General features: G+C 33.8%; 1 protein-coding gene across 8 annotated transcripts; it reads right to left on the reverse strand.

Annotated features, from left to right (window-relative positions):
- Positions 1 to 3,772: 3,772 nt before the first annotated feature.
- Positions 3,773 to 17,929, reverse strand: LOC128211491 (proprotein convertase subtilisin/kexin type 4-like). Of its 8 annotated transcripts, none has more exons than XM_052916335.1 (12): positions 17,602 to 17,929; positions 15,745 to 15,846; positions 12,762 to 12,869; positions 10,815 to 10,964; positions 10,531 to 10,622; positions 10,056 to 10,153; positions 8,901 to 9,928; positions 8,602 to 8,705; positions 8,209 to 8,315; positions 6,641 to 6,758; positions 5,403 to 5,722; positions 3,773 to 4,773 (listed from the first exon to the last, which is right to left on the reverse strand). In XM_052916335.1, the coding sequence occupies exons 7-12, from the start codon at positions 8,901 to 8,903 to the stop codon at positions 4,322 to 4,324; spliced, it is 1,104 nt and encodes a 367-aa protein (XP_052772295.1). In that variant the 5' UTR covers positions 8,904 to 9,928; positions 10,056 to 10,153; positions 10,531 to 10,622; positions 10,815 to 10,964; positions 12,762 to 12,869; positions 15,745 to 15,846; positions 17,602 to 17,929; the 3' UTR covers positions 3,773 to 4,321. The 8 variants fall into 8 exon arrangements, with proteins under 8 accessions (XP_052772295.1, XP_052772298.1, XP_052772296.1 ...); XM_052916338.1 differs by having other exon boundaries at positions 8,901 to 9,088; positions 9,741 to 9,928; positions 10,815 to 12,869; XM_052916336.1 differs by having other exon boundaries at positions 8,901 to 9,093; positions 9,741 to 9,928; positions 10,815 to 12,869.
- Positions 17,930 to 23,338: the final 5,409 nt, after the last annotated feature.

Consider the following 23,338-nt stretch of genomic DNA (forward strand, 5'->3'; position numbering starts at 1 on the left):
GCTTGCCGGAGATGGTCGAGTTGTTATGATTGGCATAATTGTTGTCTGTGTCTGTCAAGTTTCGTTTTATTGAAAAGGTAAATCCTGTGTTTCAAAACATTCAATGCTTGTTTTTGTGCAAAACATCTTTGCACTTATATGATAAAATATGTATATAAACCTTTATCATCAATTTCAAACATAAAATACTTCTCTAAATACAATTTCAATATTTTTCACACCCCTCTTTTTGCACCCTGTTTTTGCAAAAACCCGTTTAGACGTTAGGGATTGAACGAACCCCGTATAACACGTCCATTATTCTAGAATAAATCGTAACGCAGTTTGATAAGGACGAGCATATGAACTATATTGGTTATTATATAACTTAGAAAATGATCAAGGATGCGGTGACTCTAAGCGGCAAATCCGTTTCCGTTCAGTATCTGAAGAACGCTGATGCAGAAGAACCTCAAAGTAGGAAGGCAGGTCGGTCATGGCAAGTAGATGAACTCTATTGACTTTGCGATCAGTGTTTTAAGGCAAATGTGCTGGTAACCTTGAGCTGAAAACTTAGTTTTGGCAGGTTGATCATGGCCAGTGGATGAATCCTATTAATTTTGCGATAAGTGGATCAAAGGTCAAGGTAAATAACTGATAAACATTTGGCCTAGAAACTTAATTCCTGGTAGGCAGTTTGAACACTACCAGCGGATGACCCCGATTGATTCTGAGGTCAGTAGGTGAAAGATTGGGCTTGGGCCTTCAATGTGTTTTGCAGAACCGCTGACTGCTATTACACTGACCATACTTCAATTATCACAACAGTAATAACAGACAGTGAATAATTGATACCAGGCTTCCAATACGGTAATCACGATCAAGCCATTTACCTTTAACATTTACTTAAACGTTATACGTTATACATCGATTGTAACTTTGATTCTTTAACATAAAAAATAATTACTATACCCTTTAAAAAGTGAATCCTGGTAAAAATATCTGTAACGTTATTTACGTTTTTACATACATACATCTTCATATATGCCAAACAATATGATTTAAAAGAACACAAGAAATTAATTGGCATCTACTCAATAGTACTTTGTGGTCATATGTTACTTTGTTTTGTAAGAAATGGAATGTGTTACGTTCTTGATGTTTTCTGTTATGTCACGTTTCTGTGACAAGTCTTCTTGATATCTTTGCTAGTTAAAAGAGAATTATCGACCCGTCCCTTTTTATTGAATAGACTAATAAGTATGTTACGGCCATCTTATCGAGGAATGTTTGACAAAATATCGTAAGATCACGATTTTTAACTCAATATTAAGCGAACATCAGAAAAAATAACTTGTAAATCTAAATATGCATGGAGTGATATTTCCAGCCTGGCTTTTCGTTTGATGAAAATAGTCTTGACATCCCGAAATTTTTCGAAAAATCGATCGTACGACGAGATGGTTGATAAAATGGCCCCTATTTCTGTATTTGAGACCAGGATTTCTCCCAAAGTGAAGGCAATATGAGGGCAGGGTAGATGCAGCGTCATGTGGCCTAATGTAGCTAATATTGGGTTGTTTAATATGTAGTTAAAAGTAAACTACGGTTGGGCATATACATTTTTTCAGTTTACTTTGATACCAAAGTACAATTACAGCAAAATAGTATTAAAACAATACTTGTTGTATGTCATTTAAATACATTTCTTCCGATTAAATAACAACCCGGATCTTGTATTTAGAATCTTGCTTTGTAACGACAGAGGAAGACAAAATTTGAATTAAAAAGTTAATATTCCTCGCAATTATGGCAGGCCCACAAGAGGAGGCGCAACATCTTACTATAATTAATAAACTATAAAGGCTATATGCATGTCAGTGCTTTAATCGCTCTTTAACGTCTAAATTTGTTACGTTTAGATAGCGTAGTAGACTTTTACTTTTTAATTTATTATCGGATAAACGTTTTTTGAAAATTTGTAACATTTTCTGTGGGTGTATAAATTTAACACGTCCGATTCAAGTAATTTTTTATTGTTGTTTTAATTATCGCAAAATCGTTCGTTCTTACTATTCGAGTCGAATCTATATAGCAATGAAACGTTCGCGATGTTCATTGATATCATATTGGTGGCACTTGTACTTACCAAGGGATGGAGAATTTCCAACCGTCTGCCACAACATAATATTATTTCTGTTGTATCTGGGCAGGGTGAACATCTACACTTCCACTTAATAAAGTACATTTGTGGCAGCACAGGCTGATATGGTGTGATTTCGATTTACCTCAAACTGTTCTTCATTCATCACTTTAACAAGCATGGTTTTTTACCTTCCCCACCCACTTTTGCATCGCTGCAGGCCCTTAAAGTTATGATCCATTGTTGTTATAATTATATCAATATCTTAAGTTCTCACTATTCGATTCGAGTTGATTGAAACTTCCGCGATGTTAATTGCAAGCATATTGGCAGCACTTGTACTGTTCCGTGAAATGGAGTCTTTCCAATCGTCTGACGCAACATATCAACACATATGTCGTATTCTGACAGGATGAAAGGGTACCCTTTCTCTTAAAAAAGTACTTTTTTGGCGGTGGAGCCTTGCATTGCACTGGCTCATTTGGCGCGATGGCGATTAGCTTAAAATCTTTGATCGTTATTTCGTTAATAACTAGCTTAAAGGCCTGGTTTAAACCCTCTATAAGTGACCCCCCCCCTCCCCCCCCCCCAAAAAAAAACAAACAAAAAAAAACGTGTATTTGTACAACCTCTGTTAATTAATCTTAATCTTACTGCCTAATTGTCTTATCCGATTTCCAATCTGAGTATCCTGCTGTGCAGTTTGGGATGTTTTATTATAAAAATGGAACCTAAATGGCCCTTAGGGATTATCATGCCAAACATTTCTTAAACTAGGCCTTTAAGAAGGCTTTGGCCATCCAGTACTGATGTTACCACGATATATCTCCTGCAGAAAGATGCGTTTTGTTGACTTTGTGTGCACGCAGTGCAGTTTGCCCGTGAGGACAGATTATCCAAACACCATCTGTCAAGCAAACAGCTTACTGTTTACACTTCGTAATAAGGTTGGTTTCGATGTTTCATTGATTTCATGGTATGTCGTTAATTGATTCAAATTCAAAATGATGTCAAAAATTAAGGACCGGAATCCGCCATATCAGATCAATTAATATGAAAGAAATATGTCGCCAGAACAATGCGGACGGCCGCCGGGCATCGAACTCAACCAGTGTCTGCGTGCCCTGCCTTTTGTACATGTATCTGTCGATAATGATACTAAAGGATTTTTTTTCAAAGGAAACATGGCCGACGTTATTCCGAGCCCAATGATTTCAAATTATACTTGTAAAAATGTTTAGAAAGTGACAATGTTACGTACATGTAAGGCGTTTCAAGCTAGTAACTGTTTAACATTTTTAACTGTTATCACTGTAAATGTTTTACGATTGTCAAAGTAATGTGTAGAAAATCGTCACAATAATTTACAGTTTATATGTGTTATTTTGATGCACATATAAGAGTTTGATGCCAAAGCAAAGTTACTAACTAGAAAGTTATAGAATGTTTCATTGAAACATACGTTCCTTTTTGCCTCGTGGCTTTATATTCAGTAGGGAAAGGTAAATGTTTTATTTGAAGGTTGTCAAGTTTCATCAGTCATATTTATGAAACGTTTACATTATTGTTTCGTGACTTTGTTTTTTTTATTACCGTCACGATATTGATCATGGCGTGATTTATTTCGGTAAAAAAGGCGGATTGAATGCATTTTATCTATTTGTTACTGAAATGTAAACAGTTATTTTATTAGTTTCTCAATATACCATCAACTGGGGATTACTCAGTAATGCTTGAATTTGAACAATTGTTGAATAGAACAATAAAAGAAAATGCATATGAAGCTTACTAGATAGTAAACCGTCGCCTTACAACAATAGGAAACATAATAATAATATAAAGCATTATGCAATTATATAATCAGCTTATAATCACCCCCCCATTAGAGTCCCTTATGATATACACACATACTGAGCTGAAGTGATTCCAAATCACTGAAGTAAATAAGGATTTAATATAAGACAGAAACTAAGCTGCCACAGCACAACAAACATTTGGTAATGGATTATTGGTCAATTTACAATGCCAATTTTTATCAACGTTGAAGTATGTTCTCTTGCTTATGGGCATATTTGAACAAAATGGTAACAGTTCTCACAGGGCTGATACCGCAAAAGACGTATAAATAGTGTGACACAAACACATTTTTCTGGTTTTCAGCCACCTTTCACATGGTCAACGTTACTTTTGTTTAACGTTTTAAGGCGTTGAACACGTTTCCGATCTCTTCTTCTCCCTTTCCGTCTTGTTCCTCACCTGACTTATTACAGTATAAAGATGCATTGCTAAATCTGCTATTTGTAAAGGACTGCAAATCAGACCAGGGACAGTTTTCGAGCTATGTTGCCAAATACCTTTTTGAATTCCCCATGCATATAACAAGAATACGACAATGGAAATACCGATTCCAAGTATTATCCATAGCCCTGCATAAGAGGCGTAATTGTTTATAATGGTATTAACATTTTTTGTTACAAAATTGTTTGTGATAATGTTATTGTTTTCAACATGTTTTCCATCTGTGGCAACTGATGGAAATTTATTTCTGTCGTCATCTGGATATGTGTCCGCATTGCAATGCTGCTTTACATAAGCTGTCTCCACCGTACCATGTATTGTTAAATGTGCTTTAGTGACATGACATCCATAAGCTGAAACACAATACAAACTAGTATCTGAAATTAGCGTCGGTTTTGTTTTTGTAAACGTTCTTCATTGTACCTTCTTACTTTAAGACATGTTAAATATCGTAACGCCATGAGCCTTAACACATTTTTACTGAAGTTTCCATGAAAATAAAAACACAGCACATAATGTACAATCGTTGAAAGCAAAGCCTTTCTCACATCACACATTATGCTCTTTTTGTCAAAAAGAATAATGCTCATATTTAATATATTTCTTGTTTGAACACACATTTTGGTAAATGTCAAACATGTAAGGAAGTTTACCCTGCACCCTCGTTCAATTATTTTAGGAATGTCAAAGAGTGCATAGTACAATTTATTCGTTTTATTTATATGTGTACCGACTGCTAAATTCGACAAATGCACAGTTCATCCGAAAATAATACATATACAATGTAAACTTCAAGAACACGCACATTAGCCAAATTGTTAACGAATATCCTTGAGGTAAAAGGATAGGGCCTAACAAATACTATCCGAGAGACACGTACAAAAGGACATCAAGTACACATATGTATCATATATTTTCACTTAAAATGTTGGTGTAACGGCATAAAACAGATCTACAATTGAAAATCAGTAAAACCATTTACCTGGAAAAGGATGGGACATTGGCAAGTTGCAACCAATGTAAATATGCCAGCGCCCTACACTGTTTTCTCCCCAGAAGTGGTTGGACCGAAATATACTGTTAACATGTTTTTCTTTATCCCCATTTGCAACAGGTTTAATTTCTGCTAAAGTTGATTTAGTCCCACTAGGCGATTTAGCCCACAGTTTCATGTGATGTCGTTCTGAATACACGAATTCAATTTCAAAGCGAACTTCTTCCATCTTCTCTATGCATGGTGCCGTGTCGCAGAAGGTATTGTCGTACAATACTCGAAGGTACCAGTGTAAATCTTTGAGATGACTGTGACAGATATAGTTCGGGAAAGGTCATTGTTATCTTAAGAAACGAGGATTATGGTAATTCAGAACTTTTTATCAAAAATTATGTACAGTAGGATTTTCTAAAAGAATATTATTTACCGTTTGGTGCCAATTTGTGAGAGTGGATTTAAGTATCGATCTTGTTTGAAATAGCAATTGGTATTTCCATGAGATATGTCTTTATTCAAGTTAATAATGAAAAATGAAAGTTATATTACATATTGAATTGATTTGAAGTAACACAAAGAATAAGCTTTCATTTACCAATTATGTGCTACCTTCAATGTATGTTTTCTGTTTAAATTACACTAGTTTGTAAATAAAAACACCTTGAGTGTGCATTTTATGTCTGAACATTATAAACTTATTTGAACATGAATATTTTTTAAGAATAATAGTATATGTTATATGCATGACTATAACTACATCTGGAATTGTCTGTTTCAAAATAAAATTGTCCATTTTTTAAATTTAATACGAAAAGTTGTTCCTGCAATGTCGATTGTGCTTCTAAGTAATTAGTATATATTTATAACTTTCAAGCAATAAATACTATTTAATATATGTGAAAACAGATTTCGGTTTTGCGTAAAAATTGTATGAGTGAGTCTTTCCTTTATATTACCATATTGTAAATATAAAAAAACGTTTTGTGTTCAATCATGCTAAGTATGTATACTTTCAATGATGAAGATGTCAATTATGCAACACATTAACCTAGTATGTGTGCATTTATTTATATAAACATGACACGGAATTTGGGTCCAATGACTAAGTATGGTAATACTTGTTATACTATACAAATTATCACTCAAATGGAAATTATTTTTTTATTAGTAATTTGCCTTTAATAACATCTTCAAATTCTCACATAATTGAAATCCTATAGAATACTCACTATGAATCTTTCGAAAATATAAGTGTTGATTTGCACAATGGTGCTAACTGATTCCAGCGCCTTCCCAGTAATACCATCTTTGAACTGTCCGGCAGCCCGAATCCCAACCTCGGATGATCTGATAAAAATAATAATATCATACATGAAAAGACGCCATTTTATATGTTTTAAATATTTATAGTGAATTAACGTTTGACATGATGTCACAAAAGAATAGCTTTGAAAGTATGCGCCCTTTATAGTGACATTTTATATAATTTTATTTAGCGTTGTAAATAATCAAATTAGTATTTTTGATAGAAGTAGGATATCACGTTCGTGGCTTTCAAATTGAATACGAAATCTATAAACAGAGTGGATATAGTAGCCCTAGCGAGACGTAAACAACGCGATACGACAATATTTAGGTATGAATACATCAGGTAAGGCTTTACGCGATATCTTTAAAGATGCAGTCTTATTCCCAAATAAGATTTACCACAATTCAATAAATTGTTATAATTTACCAAAACGGATAAATAAATATCGAAAACAATGGTTTTTATGAAGGATACCGTACTTAATTTCAAAGAAAGGTGCAGACAACAGGGTTTATCTACCTTATGAGACGAGAGCTGATCACTATAAATCATTTCGCACTCACTAATCATTTAATATGTGTGCGTTTTATTTTAGTATTTATGCATCATGTTTCATCCAATGAGGGCAAATGATGGCGATAACTTGTATCGTCGTGTTAAGACATGGCTACTAAAGTGGAGTCGTTCTCCTATTTCAGATGTTATATAAGATATTTTAGTCAAAACTAGAACTTATAAGGTAGGGCATATGCAGGACTATCGATTCTACATCGTCCGAGTGTGTAATAATACGTTTGTGCTTATCACTTAATTACCGTACAAAGTAAACAGAAAGCAATCTCAAAAGGAAGACTTAAAAGAGAAAAAAAACACAAAAGATGGTACATATACTGTCTGTAACTTAAATTGTTTGACTAAGAATGCTAAATGTCTACACTGTGATTAGAATATTCATAAAGCACATGTCAATGACACAACTACATCCAGTACAACGAAAGGCTATACTCAGTGTCTGCGAATTTGAAGAAAAAATTCTACTTAGAAGTTGTTGTTTTTTCATTTGTAAGTTTTATTCAGCATTTGACGTTTACATGCCAAATTATTCAAATAATTTTGTTTCAACCTACCTTTGCCAGTGAGCTATCAATCACCCATTACTAATGTTTCAAAGTCATGCACCACATGTTGTGTTGATGTCTGTAGACCTGGGCATGTCTTTACCCGATATAGTGATAATTTATTGTGTCAAACTCAGTACCCCTAATCTATAATTCACACTACGTACAGTTAAACTAACGATGGGCATACATTACATGTATAGTACGTACAGTTAAACTAACGATGGGCATACATTACATGCATAGTATCGATAAATACTTTCAATTAATTTCATTTAAAAATAATCATGGATAGTTAAATAAATTAGTGGTTTACCTCTCTCTGTTACAATCCCTAAAAATGAAGCAGTCATCTGTAAAAAAAACTTACAATATTTTCCAGCTGTGTTTGGCACGAATTCAGGTGATGCTTCTATCCAAAGATGGCTACTGGATTCAATTAAGATATGTTTCACGTCTCTGGCAGATAAGCGAGGGCTGAAAAAGGGAAGCGAAAGGAAGCCTTAAAAAGCATTTTTGCATCATGTTAAATATCACAGTATGACACTAAAACGCCGATTGGGACGAGATGATACACGACTGGTTGGTGTAGGGTTATGGTAAAAATCTGAGAACACCGAGTAACGAAACATGGTCGACTGGTGATTACCAAATTAACTCATACGTGTATGTCGGGAATGTAATAAAACCAGGGACCATGCCTTAGTGAGAGGAAGAATACAGGTGTCTGCCATACACAAAGCGAACAGTTCTCATAACTTACTTAGATTCTAACAAAAGAGCAATCATTCCAGAAACAATTGCAGTTGCAGCAGATTCACCGCCGAAAGTTGTGTCACACCTCTTGGCGTTGTGCCCAACTGTTATCTAAAAGCGAAAAATAAAATAGTAAATGTAAAGAAACGTGAGCTAGTTTTGTTTAGTCTAGCTGTTGTCAAGTCTAACAACTTTATTTTATTTATGCGTTCTATGGTCTGCCTAAAAGTTTTCGATGGGTTATATTTCTCAGGCTTGAAAAACAACATAACGATTTAAACCTCTGTTCCAAATATAGAAAAATACCATTCTTTGGTCGTTTCTTTTTCTTCCGTTGCAAAACACAGACACGAGTGCTGCAGCATTGACCGCGCTTATATCAGCAACGGTACCATTGACAGCTAAACATGCGACGGTGATGCTCCCAATGTGATTGGCAAATCCAGATCCAGGTTGCCCGGCAGGAAACGATCGCGGCCACTTGATTTTCTCAGCTAAACTTTTCAATCAGTCATTAGGACTAACATTCAGTTAGGAAGCATTACCTTATTAACTATACATATTTGTCAATTACTATGTGCTTATTCTTAATATTATGCTTATGAATGTTATTTCTGTATTTTCAGAGTACTTCGTATTATACTACTCTGATATCTTAACTTCGTTAAAAAGTAGAGGTTTGATCGACCTTTTGTTACTTTAACACTATGTTATTAGCATCACAACATCGCACCTAGAGCCTATACCTGACAAGTCAGGAAACATAGAAAGTGAGAATGGCTTTTCAATAAACCAACGAACATTTTCTGCCAGTGGTTCTAGCGGTAAAAGCTTACCAAATATCGAACTCAAGTGTATCGAGAAGAACTACAATTAAGCAAAACAATAGAAGCGCTTAAAACTGCGTTCGCATTGGTAAAACTGTAAAATCTTGTAAATATTGTGACTCTCATGCTGAACACGCGAGAACTTGTTTTGATTTATCCAACATTATTTTTGATAGCCTGTCTGTCATGTTTCGTCAAGGTCACATAACTTTATAGTCTTATTATTACTTTTCAGTGACAAATGATACTCTTTAGCACAAATTGATAAACGTTAATGGTTTAAAATAAAATATACGAGAAAAACTAATCGTTTTAATACTTCTCTAACTCCTTCGGTCAAAACGTCTTCTTCATAGAAGTTTAATTTCTTAAACGGTATTTTTGCAGCCCAACTATTTGAAAATATATGGATCGCGTCACGTCGATATGCTAAAGCTCTTGAAAAAATGGCAGAATCTATCACTGGAAACATCCAACTGTTTTCTTTGACCTTTGCAATTTGCAAATCTGAAAAGGAGAAGGTGGCACATTTTTTACATATATCCAGTTTATAGTTTGTTCTTTTAAGACGTATTCTATATCTGTTTGAACTGTTACAGAGACGTTTGGCATGTTTGACATGTATACCACATACCTGCAACCTTTGATTCGTGTGCGACACCGATTCCACAAGAAACGCATTCATCTACCGTCATTGGGCGAGCTACGAGTCCTGCACACGCAATTGCATGTCTTCAAATGAAAGGGGAAATAACACATTTCAACAAAAAATAAGAAATGAAAGCCTAATGCATTCAAATTTTAAAAGTGCTACGGATGCTTTCAAGCCAATATTAAATAGTATTCAGTTGTACAATTAGTTTTAATTATTATTGATGAGAACGATTTATATTGTGCAGTTTTTAAAATTGTTTTTTGTATCTCTGACCAATAATCGTGACCGAGTGTTTTTAAGAAGCGTAAGCTGTCTCGAACGATATTCAACATGTGAAACGTTTAATTTATTTTGGGAATAATGAGAAATGCGTATTTTTAAGACTTGTGTCTGTTTACATTTAATAGAATGTTTGGTAGCCGAGTTCACCAGGTAATAGAAGTTCAGTGCTTACCCTGTTATCGACGAACTTTCTAATATATTTGGGAAAACGGAAGGGCTTGTTTGTGTGATATTATTCACAAAGTTGTAAGACAAATCAAGTTTCTGAAAGAAGTAACAAACCTTGCTTAAGGAAAAAAATGACAATAATAGTTTAAACCTGTTCTTTAACTCTGTTTTGCATCACCAGTGGACTCAAGAGTATCAATATTTACGCTCTTCACGTTCAGATAGTTCAATTCAAAGAGAGCAACCATATCACAAAACGATTAAGCAAATACGTTTTCTACTTCTTACTATGTTTCCACGTATATGTGTATTGCTCGCATTGATGCCGACGTCTGTAACTCCCACAACAATTCCACGTCCACTGACATTATGTTCAATCCATGATTGGTCAATTCCAAGCGCTTGGTCAAAATAAGGTGGGCAAAGGTGCATGAAATTCTTAAACAAATGCAGATAAATATGATAAACAATAAACACACACGTGTGGTGTACTGTTTAATTTTAGTTTAAACTATTTCTTATATCTCGATTGTTACCGGAATAAAGATGGCCGACCGGACATAAACAAACGCCCGATTCCCAGCTCAGTTCGTCGATTTTAAATACAAATTGAAACTACGTGGATAGACAACTGTTCCATTACATCCATATCTATAAAGACAGGAATACAGAGGTACGAAAACGCCGATAACCACCGTGTGACCAACTTTATATATTTAAACTTTTCAACGGAACCAACTCACTAACCTTTGTATTTACAGTGTTATATCTAGTATTTATAGGCTAGAAAAACATAAAAACAGTTTGCTTCTGTCCTATGTAGTAAGTGCAATACTGCAGTCTGTGTTTAAACATTCAGAGTAAACAATATTTGAAAAACAAGATACTCCAGTATGATTTTTGTGTTCTATATACGTACTTGTATAACATATACAGTTCTGTGATTCACATGTCATGTTTATGTTTAATTGTACACAACCATTTTATAACTGTGACAATCTATCACTCACACAAAACGTTGCTTATTGTGATAGCCTCGCCAAATAGCCATTATTCAGACTTTTAAAATATGAAATTATGCTGAAATTCACATACAATATATAATTCTAATGATTATAAGATATTAATTTCACTTTACTTTAGGATGATACCAGTGGATGACCAAGGTCATATGACAAACATGTGGTCAAGGAAACATCACTATTTAACTCCTTGGACCCGCTAGTGTATATTATATGTTGTTCATCATTGGCAATACTGATTATTGGTATCTACGTTAGTATTGAATTCGATGTTAAAAATAATACCATTTGTGGTTTAATAAAAATAGAGAATAAAAGTTACACTCCATGTATATTGACGTTACGATCCTGTAAAATTGACATATAATGACTATATGAGTAAGTACTTCTAACACTTAAATTTGACATCGATAATGGGACAGCTTAGTGTTATATTAGTTGAACAGTATGTATGAAATGGTTAGTAGGTGCTTACAATAACAACTGAAGAGATAATGTTTCATTCTATTGTAAACAGAAACAATGATGAGAATTGAATAATTTATTTATTGATCACTTTAAATGATCTGACAGCTGTGTGTGAAAATTACGTCATTCTATTGCATTAAGGGATGTGGGTAAAATTTACTGCAGGTAAAAAATCACCTTTACCTGTTAAATTAACCGCCTTGGTATTTTATTTTATACAGCGCATTTACCGGCTTGGTAATATTACCACGGAATTTACCGGTGGTTTTATTTTCCGAGGAAATTATTTACCATTGTTTATACAATTGGCTGCTGGTGTCCATTTTGAGAGGCCATAAGAAGGTATTCCTGGTGGGGATTGAACCCACAACCTCTTGGATGAGTGGTGGATACCTATACCACTAGACCACTCTCGCCACTCATGTACTATTTGAAGGTTATATTTACACTAGAAATGTATCATTAACCAAACTGTTTAAGAACATTTCAAGACAAAATCAACAACACATTATTTATTTTTATTTTCTGACTGTGTCGATCACCATTTTTTATGTATAAACATTCCAAAATATAACGTGATCACTGTCTAGACGCACATGAACTTGTACATTAAACATAGGTTCATTTGGTACACTGCGTTACATACCAAAATTAATGCTTGTAAAAAGCCACTATGGTGAAAATAAACCAATTAAAGTTTTACAATCTCGGATTATAATATTAGCTTAGTGTATGGAATACGTACGCGTGCATTTCCTTGTTCAGTCCGGTGGCCATCGCTGCCATATGCTGAAAAGTGTGGCTTTAGAGGCGATTCTGGATACCAGCTGTAGCTTTGATCTAGTCTTTCTATCTAAATGAGTCAAAATATTGGGCTAACAAGTAAGGTTGGATCGTTTTCAAATGTTAAGTGCTGGTTTGTGTTTCTTAGCACAAAGGCAGTGAAAGCGTATTAGATTAGTAATGCATGTACATACGTGTTCTTTCATTGAGTATTTATTGCCATGTTTGCTTTAATGTTTCTTTGTTGGAAATGTCTAAAAACGACTTTTAAGTTAATATCTACTTTTAGACATGAAATGCTTAAATGATGAATTGCCGGGGTTACAAAACTGGACGTATGGTGTTATGAGATTTCATGATACGAATTAAAAGATCACTTTATATAAATAAGTTTATAAGATTGCAACGTTAAAGTGAATTTGAAAGCAAACCGAAGAATATTGGTGAGAAAACGATGGGAATAGGGACAAATATTTAATTGCGAAGAAAATTGAAATATGTTCTTTTACATTTTCAGCCAATATCGAGTATTATTTAACTCATTTTATACTATCAATTAATTTAAGAGATGAAAGCAATATTCATATAACCTAGTACATAATGGTTTATCAGTGACTGTTAATAAACTTGCTAATAGTATAAAAAATATCATCAATTACATTACTTATTCTTATGTAATAACTGGCACTTATCGGTTACAATTTGGGGCCACTCAAACGTCTTTTTGGATTCCATTTGTATTGCGTGTGAACAGAAATATCAGGCTTATATCCTTTCAACGCTTTAGGCGCTTTCATCTTAATTTGGTAATAGCATTAAGTCTTATTGGCATAACGTCTTTATTATAGTTTTTGCATCGAACTTAGTAAACGTTTACTTCTTATTATCACAGATTAGATAATAGTCTTACCTGCTATTTCAAGGCGGTTAAAAAACACATTTTGAATACTGTCTTTGAATATTACAATAATGCACATGCGTACAAAACAAGAACCGGCAATAAATTATAATGGTACAGACGAGTACAAACCAGGATCTGGCGATTAATTACAAAGGCACAAATGCGTACAAACCAGGATCTGGCGATTAATTACAAAGGCACAAATGCGTACAGACCAGGATCTGGCGATTAATTACAAAGGCACAAATGCGTACAGACCAGTATCTAACGAGTTACTAAGGCACAAATGCGTACAGACCAGGATCTGGCGATTAGTTACAAAGGCAGAAATGCATACAGACCAGGGTCTTGTCATAAATTACAGAAAAACAATTAAGTTCAAACCAAAATCTTGCAATGAAACACAGTAAAACAATGTACAAACCAGGATCAGACTCTTAATTACTACAGTACACATGGGTACAAACCAGGATCTGGCGATGAATTACAAAAGTACAAATGCGTACAACCAAAGTCTGGTCAAAAACTACCGAAGTACAAATAAGTACAAACCAAACTCTGGTCACGAAATACAGTAAAATGTTTTACAAACCAGGATCCGGCAATAAATTACAGAAATACACATGCGTAAAAGCAGGATCTGACCATAAATTACTACAGTACAAATGCGTTCAATTCAGGGTCTGAGCATTAATTTCATAAATACAAATGCGCAGAAACCATGGCCATGAAATACAGTAAAAAAGTGTACAGAATCAGGATCAGGAGATTATTTACAATAGAACACATGCATACAAACAAGATCTGGCGATAAATTACAAAAGTACCAGGTTCTGATCATAAATTACAAAAGCACAAATGCGTACAAAACAGGGTCTGGCGATAAATTATAATAGTACAAACGCGTACAAACCAGGATCTGGCTATAAATTACAATAGTACACGTGCGTACAAACCAGGATTTGGTCTTGAATTACAACAGTACCCATGCGGACAAACCAGGATCTGATTATAAATTACAAAAGTACAAATGCGTACAAACCAGGGTCTGACGATACATTATAATAGTATAAACGCGTACAAACCAGGGTCTGGCGGAAATTACAATAGTACATGTGCGTACAAACCAGGATTTGGTCACGAAATACAACAGTACCCATGCGTACAAACCAGGATTGGCCATGAATTATTTAAGTTCACGGACGTACAAACTAGGGCCTGTCTATGAATTACAATAGTGAAAATTCGCACAAACGATGATCGGGCGATTATTAATATAACTTAAAATGAATAAAACTAGTTTTAACATTTGAATTTCTATTATCATACCTTATTTTGCAATCTCCATGGAAAGGAGCTATTGACGGAAAATTAGTTCGAAAAGATGAAAAGCAAATTCTCTAAAGTAAATACAAGTTTGAGGAACAAAACTAGAAATAGCAATTATAATAATAGCTTTAAATCCTTGAAACTTATTAAAACAAGGCGTTGCTTTAAAAACAATTCATCAGTAATAATGAATCATTATGATATAAAGATATGTAATCAATACGATCATCAAGTTTGCGCACAATCATGAAGAACGCAATTACATACTGTCATTATAAATTTCGTATATGACGAGGGACTCTATAAATACAATCCATTGAAATCTTTTCAAACGTGTCAGTAATAGAATTTAATACTTATATTTAATCTATTGAACATAGGTAGATTGAGTATAAAGTGTAAACAATTTGAAGCGCATTATTAGCAAAAATGATATTGAACATATGATAACACCACTATTATTATCTAACCTCAAGACAGGTATTTAACATGCGAGAAAGTTCCTGATTGATAATGCTTCAGGCATGTATTATGCTGGTGTATATGAATATGATATCAAGGATAGGTCTTAATGAAAGCTTATTTTATGATGAATAGTAACCATTTACAAGATATTTGTCAGCAATAAATATTTACTATAAAAATTAAGTATGTAAGGGTAAACTTGTTGGTCAGATTTTATGCAAAAGGGAAGAAAGTAAAAGAAAGTGAATACGTTTTGGTTTGAACGTTGGAGTGCTGCTAGTTCATTCGACGACAGTTGTATGCGGTTCGGTTCCTCTGTTTTCTTTACGAAAATGAAAAGGCGGTCATTTATCTGAAAATAAAATTAAGTAAATTCATAGCAAAACAAAATCATTACATTTCCATTACCTCATTGCGTAGAGAGTCGTTGCGTTCAAATACATGTTTGTATCATTAACGCGTATTTCCTTTCAAATGGAAATATGATGGACAATGTTTGCATGTGTAATGGGAACACCAGGGTACAAAACTTCCTTACAATACACATATTTGATGTCTGTCTAAGTAGGTTTTATCGATTTGCCGGTGTTCATTTATCTAAAATAAATACATTTTACTGAAACATTTACAATTGATTGGTCATTTAAAGTAGCACTCAATACAATACATACATATGTATAACAAATATAAATATTGAGCATTAAACCTTTAACTACTAACTAAATAATGCATTTATGGAAAATATTAACTACTGATATCAATATTGAATCCGTGTATTTAATAATTGAAAACGCAAAAGTATTAAATGATTGGTGAGTGCTAAAAGATTTACTCAGATCTACTATCGTTTCAAAAGGTAGAAATACTGTGTTTTGCACCTTTCTTTCAAATTAAACTCGGTATCCTTCATAAGTACCATTGTTTTCGTCATCTATTCATCCGTTTTGGTATATTTAGACATTAGTATTAATTATGGTAAATCAAGTTTGGGAGTAAGAGTGCTTCTTTAAGTGACATGGACGCTTTTTAAATTTATCGAATGGAACATCTCCAATATTGCCAATGATAACCTGTAACCTTGGTTGCAAAATATATAGCTGTTTAAGTTATAACCAAAAGTTAAAGGTCCAGTTCCGCTTAGGATTAAATTAAAGAAAAAAATAAAAGTGTGTATATAACTATAATAGTGTCTCAGCTAATAAAATCAAGAGGTCCACACGATGCTTTATGAAAAAGAAATGTATGGGATATACCAACGAAATGCCTTACTCTACAACTGACTCACTATATGCTAATGAGTTGAGAATACTGGTAACATTTAAAAAAGAAAGAGTGTAATTGTCATTATTTCGATAAAAATAGGACTAAACAAAAAGCTAAACATTGACCGTTCATTCATCTATCATTAGTCGTACTTGAGTTACGGTCCTTGTTATTTCCAAGTGGTAAACATATTATAATTACTGTTTTGTTTGGGAATGGACTTATGATAATATTGTGGCTATCATATCAACGTTCGACAAAATATCTTAAAGATGCACTCTTACTCAAAAATAAGATTTACCACAATTAATAGTATTGTTTTAATATCCCAAATAGGATGAATAAATGTCAAAAACAATGGTTCATATGAAGGATACCGAGTTTCATTTGAAACAAATGTGCCTTAAACATAGTATTTCTACCTAATGAGAATATAGTTGATCGCAGTAAATTGTTAAGCATTCACCAATCATTTGATATGTTTGCGTTTTCAACTATTTAATACAGGGTTACAATCTTGTTATCAGTAGTTCATATTTTCCATAAATGCATTATTTAGTAAGAAGTGTCATTTTAAGATCACTAAGAGTGTCAGAAATAAAATAAAGAATTTAACCTGTAACTCTAAATAAGAATAGAGTGATAATTCAAAAAAGGGTTTTCAATATTGATTTAAATAAATCATAGCAACCCAGAATTTATGATTCGAAAAATCGATATCACGATATTTTCGGTGATATGATGGCCTCCATATCTCCAGACAAGAGATTGTTAGTAGTAGCCTTATGTGATCCGTAAGCAAATACTGCGTAGTATGTATGGTAAAATAATTCGTTTAGCTTACCTTGCTTTCAAAGTAGAACAAATACCTGCCCAGCGATTGTTTTATATCATTTAAAAATATTTCATCCGATCGAATAACAATCCGGATCTTTTCGTTATCAGAAACTTGTTTTGTTTCAACAACGTAGGACACAAGTATCAAAATTATAATTGCCCTCGCCATGTTTGAATATCCACAAAGTACGACGCAAAACAACACTGCTATTTGCGTTAATTAGTAATACTAAAGTTTAAATCAAAGAATTGTACAATGCTAGTCTTATTAATATATCCGTTTTGAAACTGCGTAACGACGAAGCTTTAACAATGTTTACGCTGTTTAAAGTATGTATGACTAACTTCCTTTTGGGCTTACCCGATAAAGATAGGTGCAGTTAATCTTCCTTCGTATCGACATGCATTGTATGAAATGAATTTATTGCACGATTTAAACCTTGTGACAATGCATGCTGTCTCTGTGTTTGTTATTTATCTTAAATCACATCATGTATTTTAAAAACATAGTCTATTGTCATTCAAACAACTTGTCATGAAAGAATTGCAATGATTAGAGTTATGCATTGCATTACTTGATTGTAAGGGTTAATACGCAGTGGTATCCTAATGTGTCGATTGAACCATGCTGGCTCAAACGCCGTGCAAGTACATGTACCTTGTTTTTTGTATATAGTTTTGCATGAATATTAATATCAGCAAGAGCACTGCTGAGTGACCTTCAAACGCTTGCCTGTTACATTTTGTCGAATAAAGGTCATAATTGAACAAATATCAAAATGATGGGCTTTGCTAAACATGCGCGTATTATTTCTGGCAACATGAATATCTAGTTCAATTTTAATAGTTATTCACTACTGATCATGGTTTTAGTTATTTATTTGTAGAGAATGTTTGCAAATTATGAGTTTAATATATACTTTTGAATGTTTAAGATTGTATTTACACATTCCACGTTTTTCATTTGATTGTTAGCATTTTAAATTGACTGCTTGATTATTTTATCATGTTGCAATATATGAAAATATATCTTTCTGATATTTTCTTTACTATTTTCTTTAAAATGTATTGGAAGTAGTCTGTTTTCCTTGTTATCGTTTTTTTCTATGTGTTTGTATGACTCTTGCATATATATCTATGTTTAGTTTGAAGCTGCTTTCATCTTTTAAATCTTTTGAAAAGGCAGCAATCAGTTTATCGTTGTATACATATGATTGTGAATATTACACGCAGAATCATTCATTTATAAGCTGGTGTTACGGCATATATCATTATATTGTTATGTAGTATCGATTGTTAGCAATCATTAATTGGTTTGCTTTCATTATTTTCATTATATTGTTATAAACTAGTGAGTGTAACTTTCACAGACAGAATTATTTATTATTAGCTATTAACAAGTTATCATGTTTGTTGAGTATTAGCTTTAAAAACTTTATCATTATATTTTTTATACTGGTTATTGTGGCTTTCAGAAGCAGATGCATTCATTCTTGACTCGTCTCTTTTTCAAAGAAAAAACACATGGTTTTGTGATAGTATTTGTGTCGTCGTTGGCGTTGTCGTCTGCATCGCAAAGAATATAACGTTTGCATTAACGCAAAGGTCGTCCGAGATTTTCAAATGAATATTAATGCAATGGTTGCAATTTTGTAAATCCAAATCTGTCATTCAATTTTTGATAGCGTTACTAACAACTTTCGCGTAAAGACATTTAATTTCTCACGTATGTTTTAGTAATCTAAAAACTGTTTAATGTGCTTTGTTTGCATTTTACCACATGTACGTTACTTAGTGCGTTTCTGTTGTATGTTGCGTTTAATCATTTTATCCAATCTTTATTATGATATGAGCAGGCTTATTATAGTATGTGGGTGTTTTTTTATGAACAGTCTTTGTTGTATCATGTAGATGCTCTACTGTGCTACACATCCTTCATTATGCTATGTACATTATTTGTTTTGTTGTGCGATTGTGTTTTTTATTACGTGGATTTCTTGTTATGTAAAATATGTACTATGTTGTGTAGCCGTCGGTAATGGTGCGATGATGTGACGGCTGACCTAATACAATACATTTGTGTCGGTACGGACACAATAGCATCACTTTTATTTTCATTATTGTGGGCCTAATATTGCTCGCAAGACATTTTAAGTCAGAATTAATGCCGTTGTGAAACGGCCCGATGCCGTGTGTTTGCTGACAGCACGACCATATTCCGGTTCTGGGCCAATGCTGTTTTGCCGAGTATGCACGAAATAAGCCTAAAACTAGGTATATTGAGTGGAATGTCAAATACAGTCAAAGCTAGCAATGTCGATGACGTTTGGGACCTCGGGAAAACAAACTTTCGATAAAACCGAAATACCAAAAGTGAATTACTAAACCGAAAAAATCGACATAACCAGAACATCGACATAAGATAGTTTGACATAGCGAATTGGTCTGTATAATATATATAAATCCGAATCTGCTTGTTTTTAATACGACTTTTATTGTAATGACATATTTTATTAAGAGAATTAGCCAACATCTAAGCAAACTTTTAAATACACAAAATAGGATATTACCTTATAGTAAACATTTTGGCAGTTATTTGTTTTATTATGTTAATTATTTAACATTATTATGTTGATGAGAATTTAAGCAAAAAGGTACAGAAACAAGCTCACTAGCAAAAAGTTTAAAAATAAACCCGGTTTGAAGTCAGTGTATGTCTCATCGAAGGTAAATTGAAGTTGGCGTATTTGTCTCGATGGCCAGACGCATGCATGCCGCATGCATGCTCCCTTTTGGCGGTGCAACCTGAAGTTCGCCCATTTATGTTATCAACTTTTATCAGATAAGATATAAGTAAAGTGTTTGGTCGTAATTTATAGTAAATGTATGTGATCCAGGTTGTACATGTACGTTATACATGCTTTCAATTAATCGCTAGAGTGGTGCAGAGGAATTGGGCCCCTTACCGAAAATGACGTAGGTAGAGGATAAAAAGTTGCCGATAAGTCTTTGATTTCTACTTTAACTATCGCTGAATATTAGAGAAAATCAATCGTATGCGCTTTATTTCTTGACGAATTTGGTAAGTGATTTGCCTAGTGTTTGGAAATATGTTTTCCTGAAAATAAACCACGTCTATAAATCAGATGAATACTGTATTTTATCGGAAATCTCGTAATGACTGATGTATACTAGGACCAATAACAAATCTTTCTTCCAGATGTATATAAAAAGGGCACTTTTTCAATTTAGCTTTTCCAGCAAATAAATATAATGATGAATAGCTGACTAAAAATATGAGCAATTCTTGTGTTCTTGTTTAAAAATGTTTGATCTGTGTGCGCTGTTAAAAGTTCACTGAAATATATTGTGCGGTTATTATTTAACTGAAATTTTATGTTCTGTATTTGTTTTCATTGAAAATCGTTTAGATCTTATTTCCCTGACCTCTGTATGATGTTTTATCTGCAAACAAGTGCGTTTTGGTGAAGCTTTTGTGGTTCGCGACGACATGTTATCAATACACCACGTCTCATGCAAATATTTAAGCTCCAGCAGTCTCAAAAGGAGCGTTATGTATGTTCGTATTTTGTGATAAGATGTTGGTATCGATGCCTCTTTTATTTCATGGTATATCGTTAACTGAATCAAATCGAATAATACTGGTAAGTACCATAATCCGCAATATCGTATCAATTATAAAAAAATGTCGCGTATAGTACTATTGCGTACTTGTTAGACGTTACAAGCTAACAGTTGTTTACTTGGTATTACCATAAATGATTGACTATTATATGTTTAATGTTCAGCACTTTGTTAATGGTGTGCATGGACTTGGAAGCAATGTTAACTACAAAATTAAAAAATGTTCTTTTTGCATCATTGAATTGAAGCATACGTTCCTTGTTCCCTCGTGCCTATGCGTCTGCATCTTAAGTTTAAAAAGGTAATCTGTGTTTTATGTGTAGATTGGATAGTGGCATCAGTCTTATCAACAAAAAGTTAACATTATTATTTCGTATATAAACAAATTTTGATTGTTTGACGGTCATTTATTATGCAAAAATGTGTCGTCTCATGATTTTTATTGGAAATCATTTGCGCAACTCTAGATGAATGTGTGTTTCAAACATGGCTTTAGATTTTATTTCAGCTTATCATAAACATTACGATATTTATCATAGCGTTGTTCACTTGGGTAATAAGACCGAATGATCACAGTTTATTTGTAAGTAGTTGTATACAATATTAGAAGATAAACCATCACGGTTGCTTTTTCAGTAATGCTGATTTGAACGATATAAGAAACTATATGAAGCTTACTAGATAGAACAAAGTCTGGAAACCATGTTAAGTTGAATTGAAAACGAGACATGAATACAAACACTTTGTATGCAACTCATTGTGAGCATCGAGTTCCCTTTTGAATTTGAGCATAATCAAAATTAACAAAGACCAAATATGCTATGCATTGAATGAGAACATGAACATTATGCACAAAACAAAAGTGTACACAGAATTGAGAAGAAAGCCTTGATGCTTATGATATGCCTTGCTTCTGTAAGTCATTCATGCTGCTTATGCTGGTGCGATTATTGCAGTGATTCAAATAAATAACATTATAGTCGTAAAGCATAAACACTGGTAAGTAAAAACAGTTTCAGGCTGTAATCAATGAATAAGAAGAAAGAAAGGAAAGAGGTGGAAGAAAAGGACGGTGGCATGAGGGGGTGGTACAGGGACTGGTCAGATCGGGATCGGAATAAGGTTTGTTGAATTGTGTACTCAAAAACGTTTAGAGTGACGTCTGTAGTTCTGGGCGTGGTCAAAGATAAGTTTGTTCGTCTGATATGATGCTTCCTTCGATCCAAAGAGTAAAAGTTGAAGAGACAAATGAGCAACGGTGGATAACTAACCAATGAGACGCAACCTCGCATGATTGACACAATATTTGCGGTCACATTCGTAGAAGAAATCGGGAACTTATTTTATGCTCTTTTTAAGTTTGTATTTGGAAGAAGGCATAGATGGCTATGAACGAATTTCTACCGGGAGTGGTATAGCTGCAGATATAGTTGATGGCAGAAATGAACTCGTCAACAACTGTGATATACATGAAATGTTCCGAAGGTTAGCGGCATTTCGAAGATTATACGAAGTAGTACCCCCAACTGTTGATGGAATCAGTGAAATTAGATATGCTGGTGCAAGAGAGTGAAATACCTTGTAAAATAGGATAGGTTTATGCTTACGTCGCCGTAAGTGGTTCGATTCAAGATCAACATAAAGATTGGTCAACGATACTAAGCGAGTTACACCGGATATGATTTTTGCCGCCTCATGTTGTACTTTTTCTAAGTAGCTCGTCAGCTTGATTCAGCTTATCCCAGACAATATTGGCATATTCAAATATTGTCTTAAAACGTATTTGAATAATGGAATGAAGTGAATTCGCTGCCAAGCCTTCTGTTTGACGGATTGTATATGATCGTGCCAAGAGCAGGTGGCAGGTGCAAGAGAGTGTGACGCCCAAATGTTTATGAGTTCTAACTTAAGATATTTGGGTAGTGCATATGTCAACATGATATCTGCCAAAAGTTGTATATTGCAACCAATGTCATTTATTTAGAATTGAGCCTTGAGTGACTCAAGTTGATATGGTAACTGTATCAGACATAGAACCAGAAATAACAACATGTGTTTATGTTCACTGACGAAATCAGAAAATCTCTTGGACGAAGACG

Source organism: Mya arenaria, chromosome 12, assembly GCF_026914265.1.
Source record: "Mya arenaria isolate MELC-2E11 chromosome 12, ASM2691426v1".
Lineage (NCBI taxonomy): Eukaryota > Metazoa > Mollusca > Bivalvia > Myida > Myidae > Mya > Mya arenaria.

What these genes read in the sequence shown, in the direction of transcription:
- LOC128211491 (XM_052916337.1), bottom strand. An exon ending in AAACACAGCTGGAAAATATT is followed by an intron (nt 6,759 to 8,208) that starts GTAAGTTTTTTT and finishes TATTTTTATCAG; the next exon opens with ATCATCCGAGGTTGGGATTC. An exon ending in AATGTCCCATCCTTTTCCAG is followed by an intron (nt 4,774 to 5,402) that starts GTAAATGGTTTT and finishes ATTGTGTTTCAG; the next exon opens with CTTATGGATGTCATGTCACT.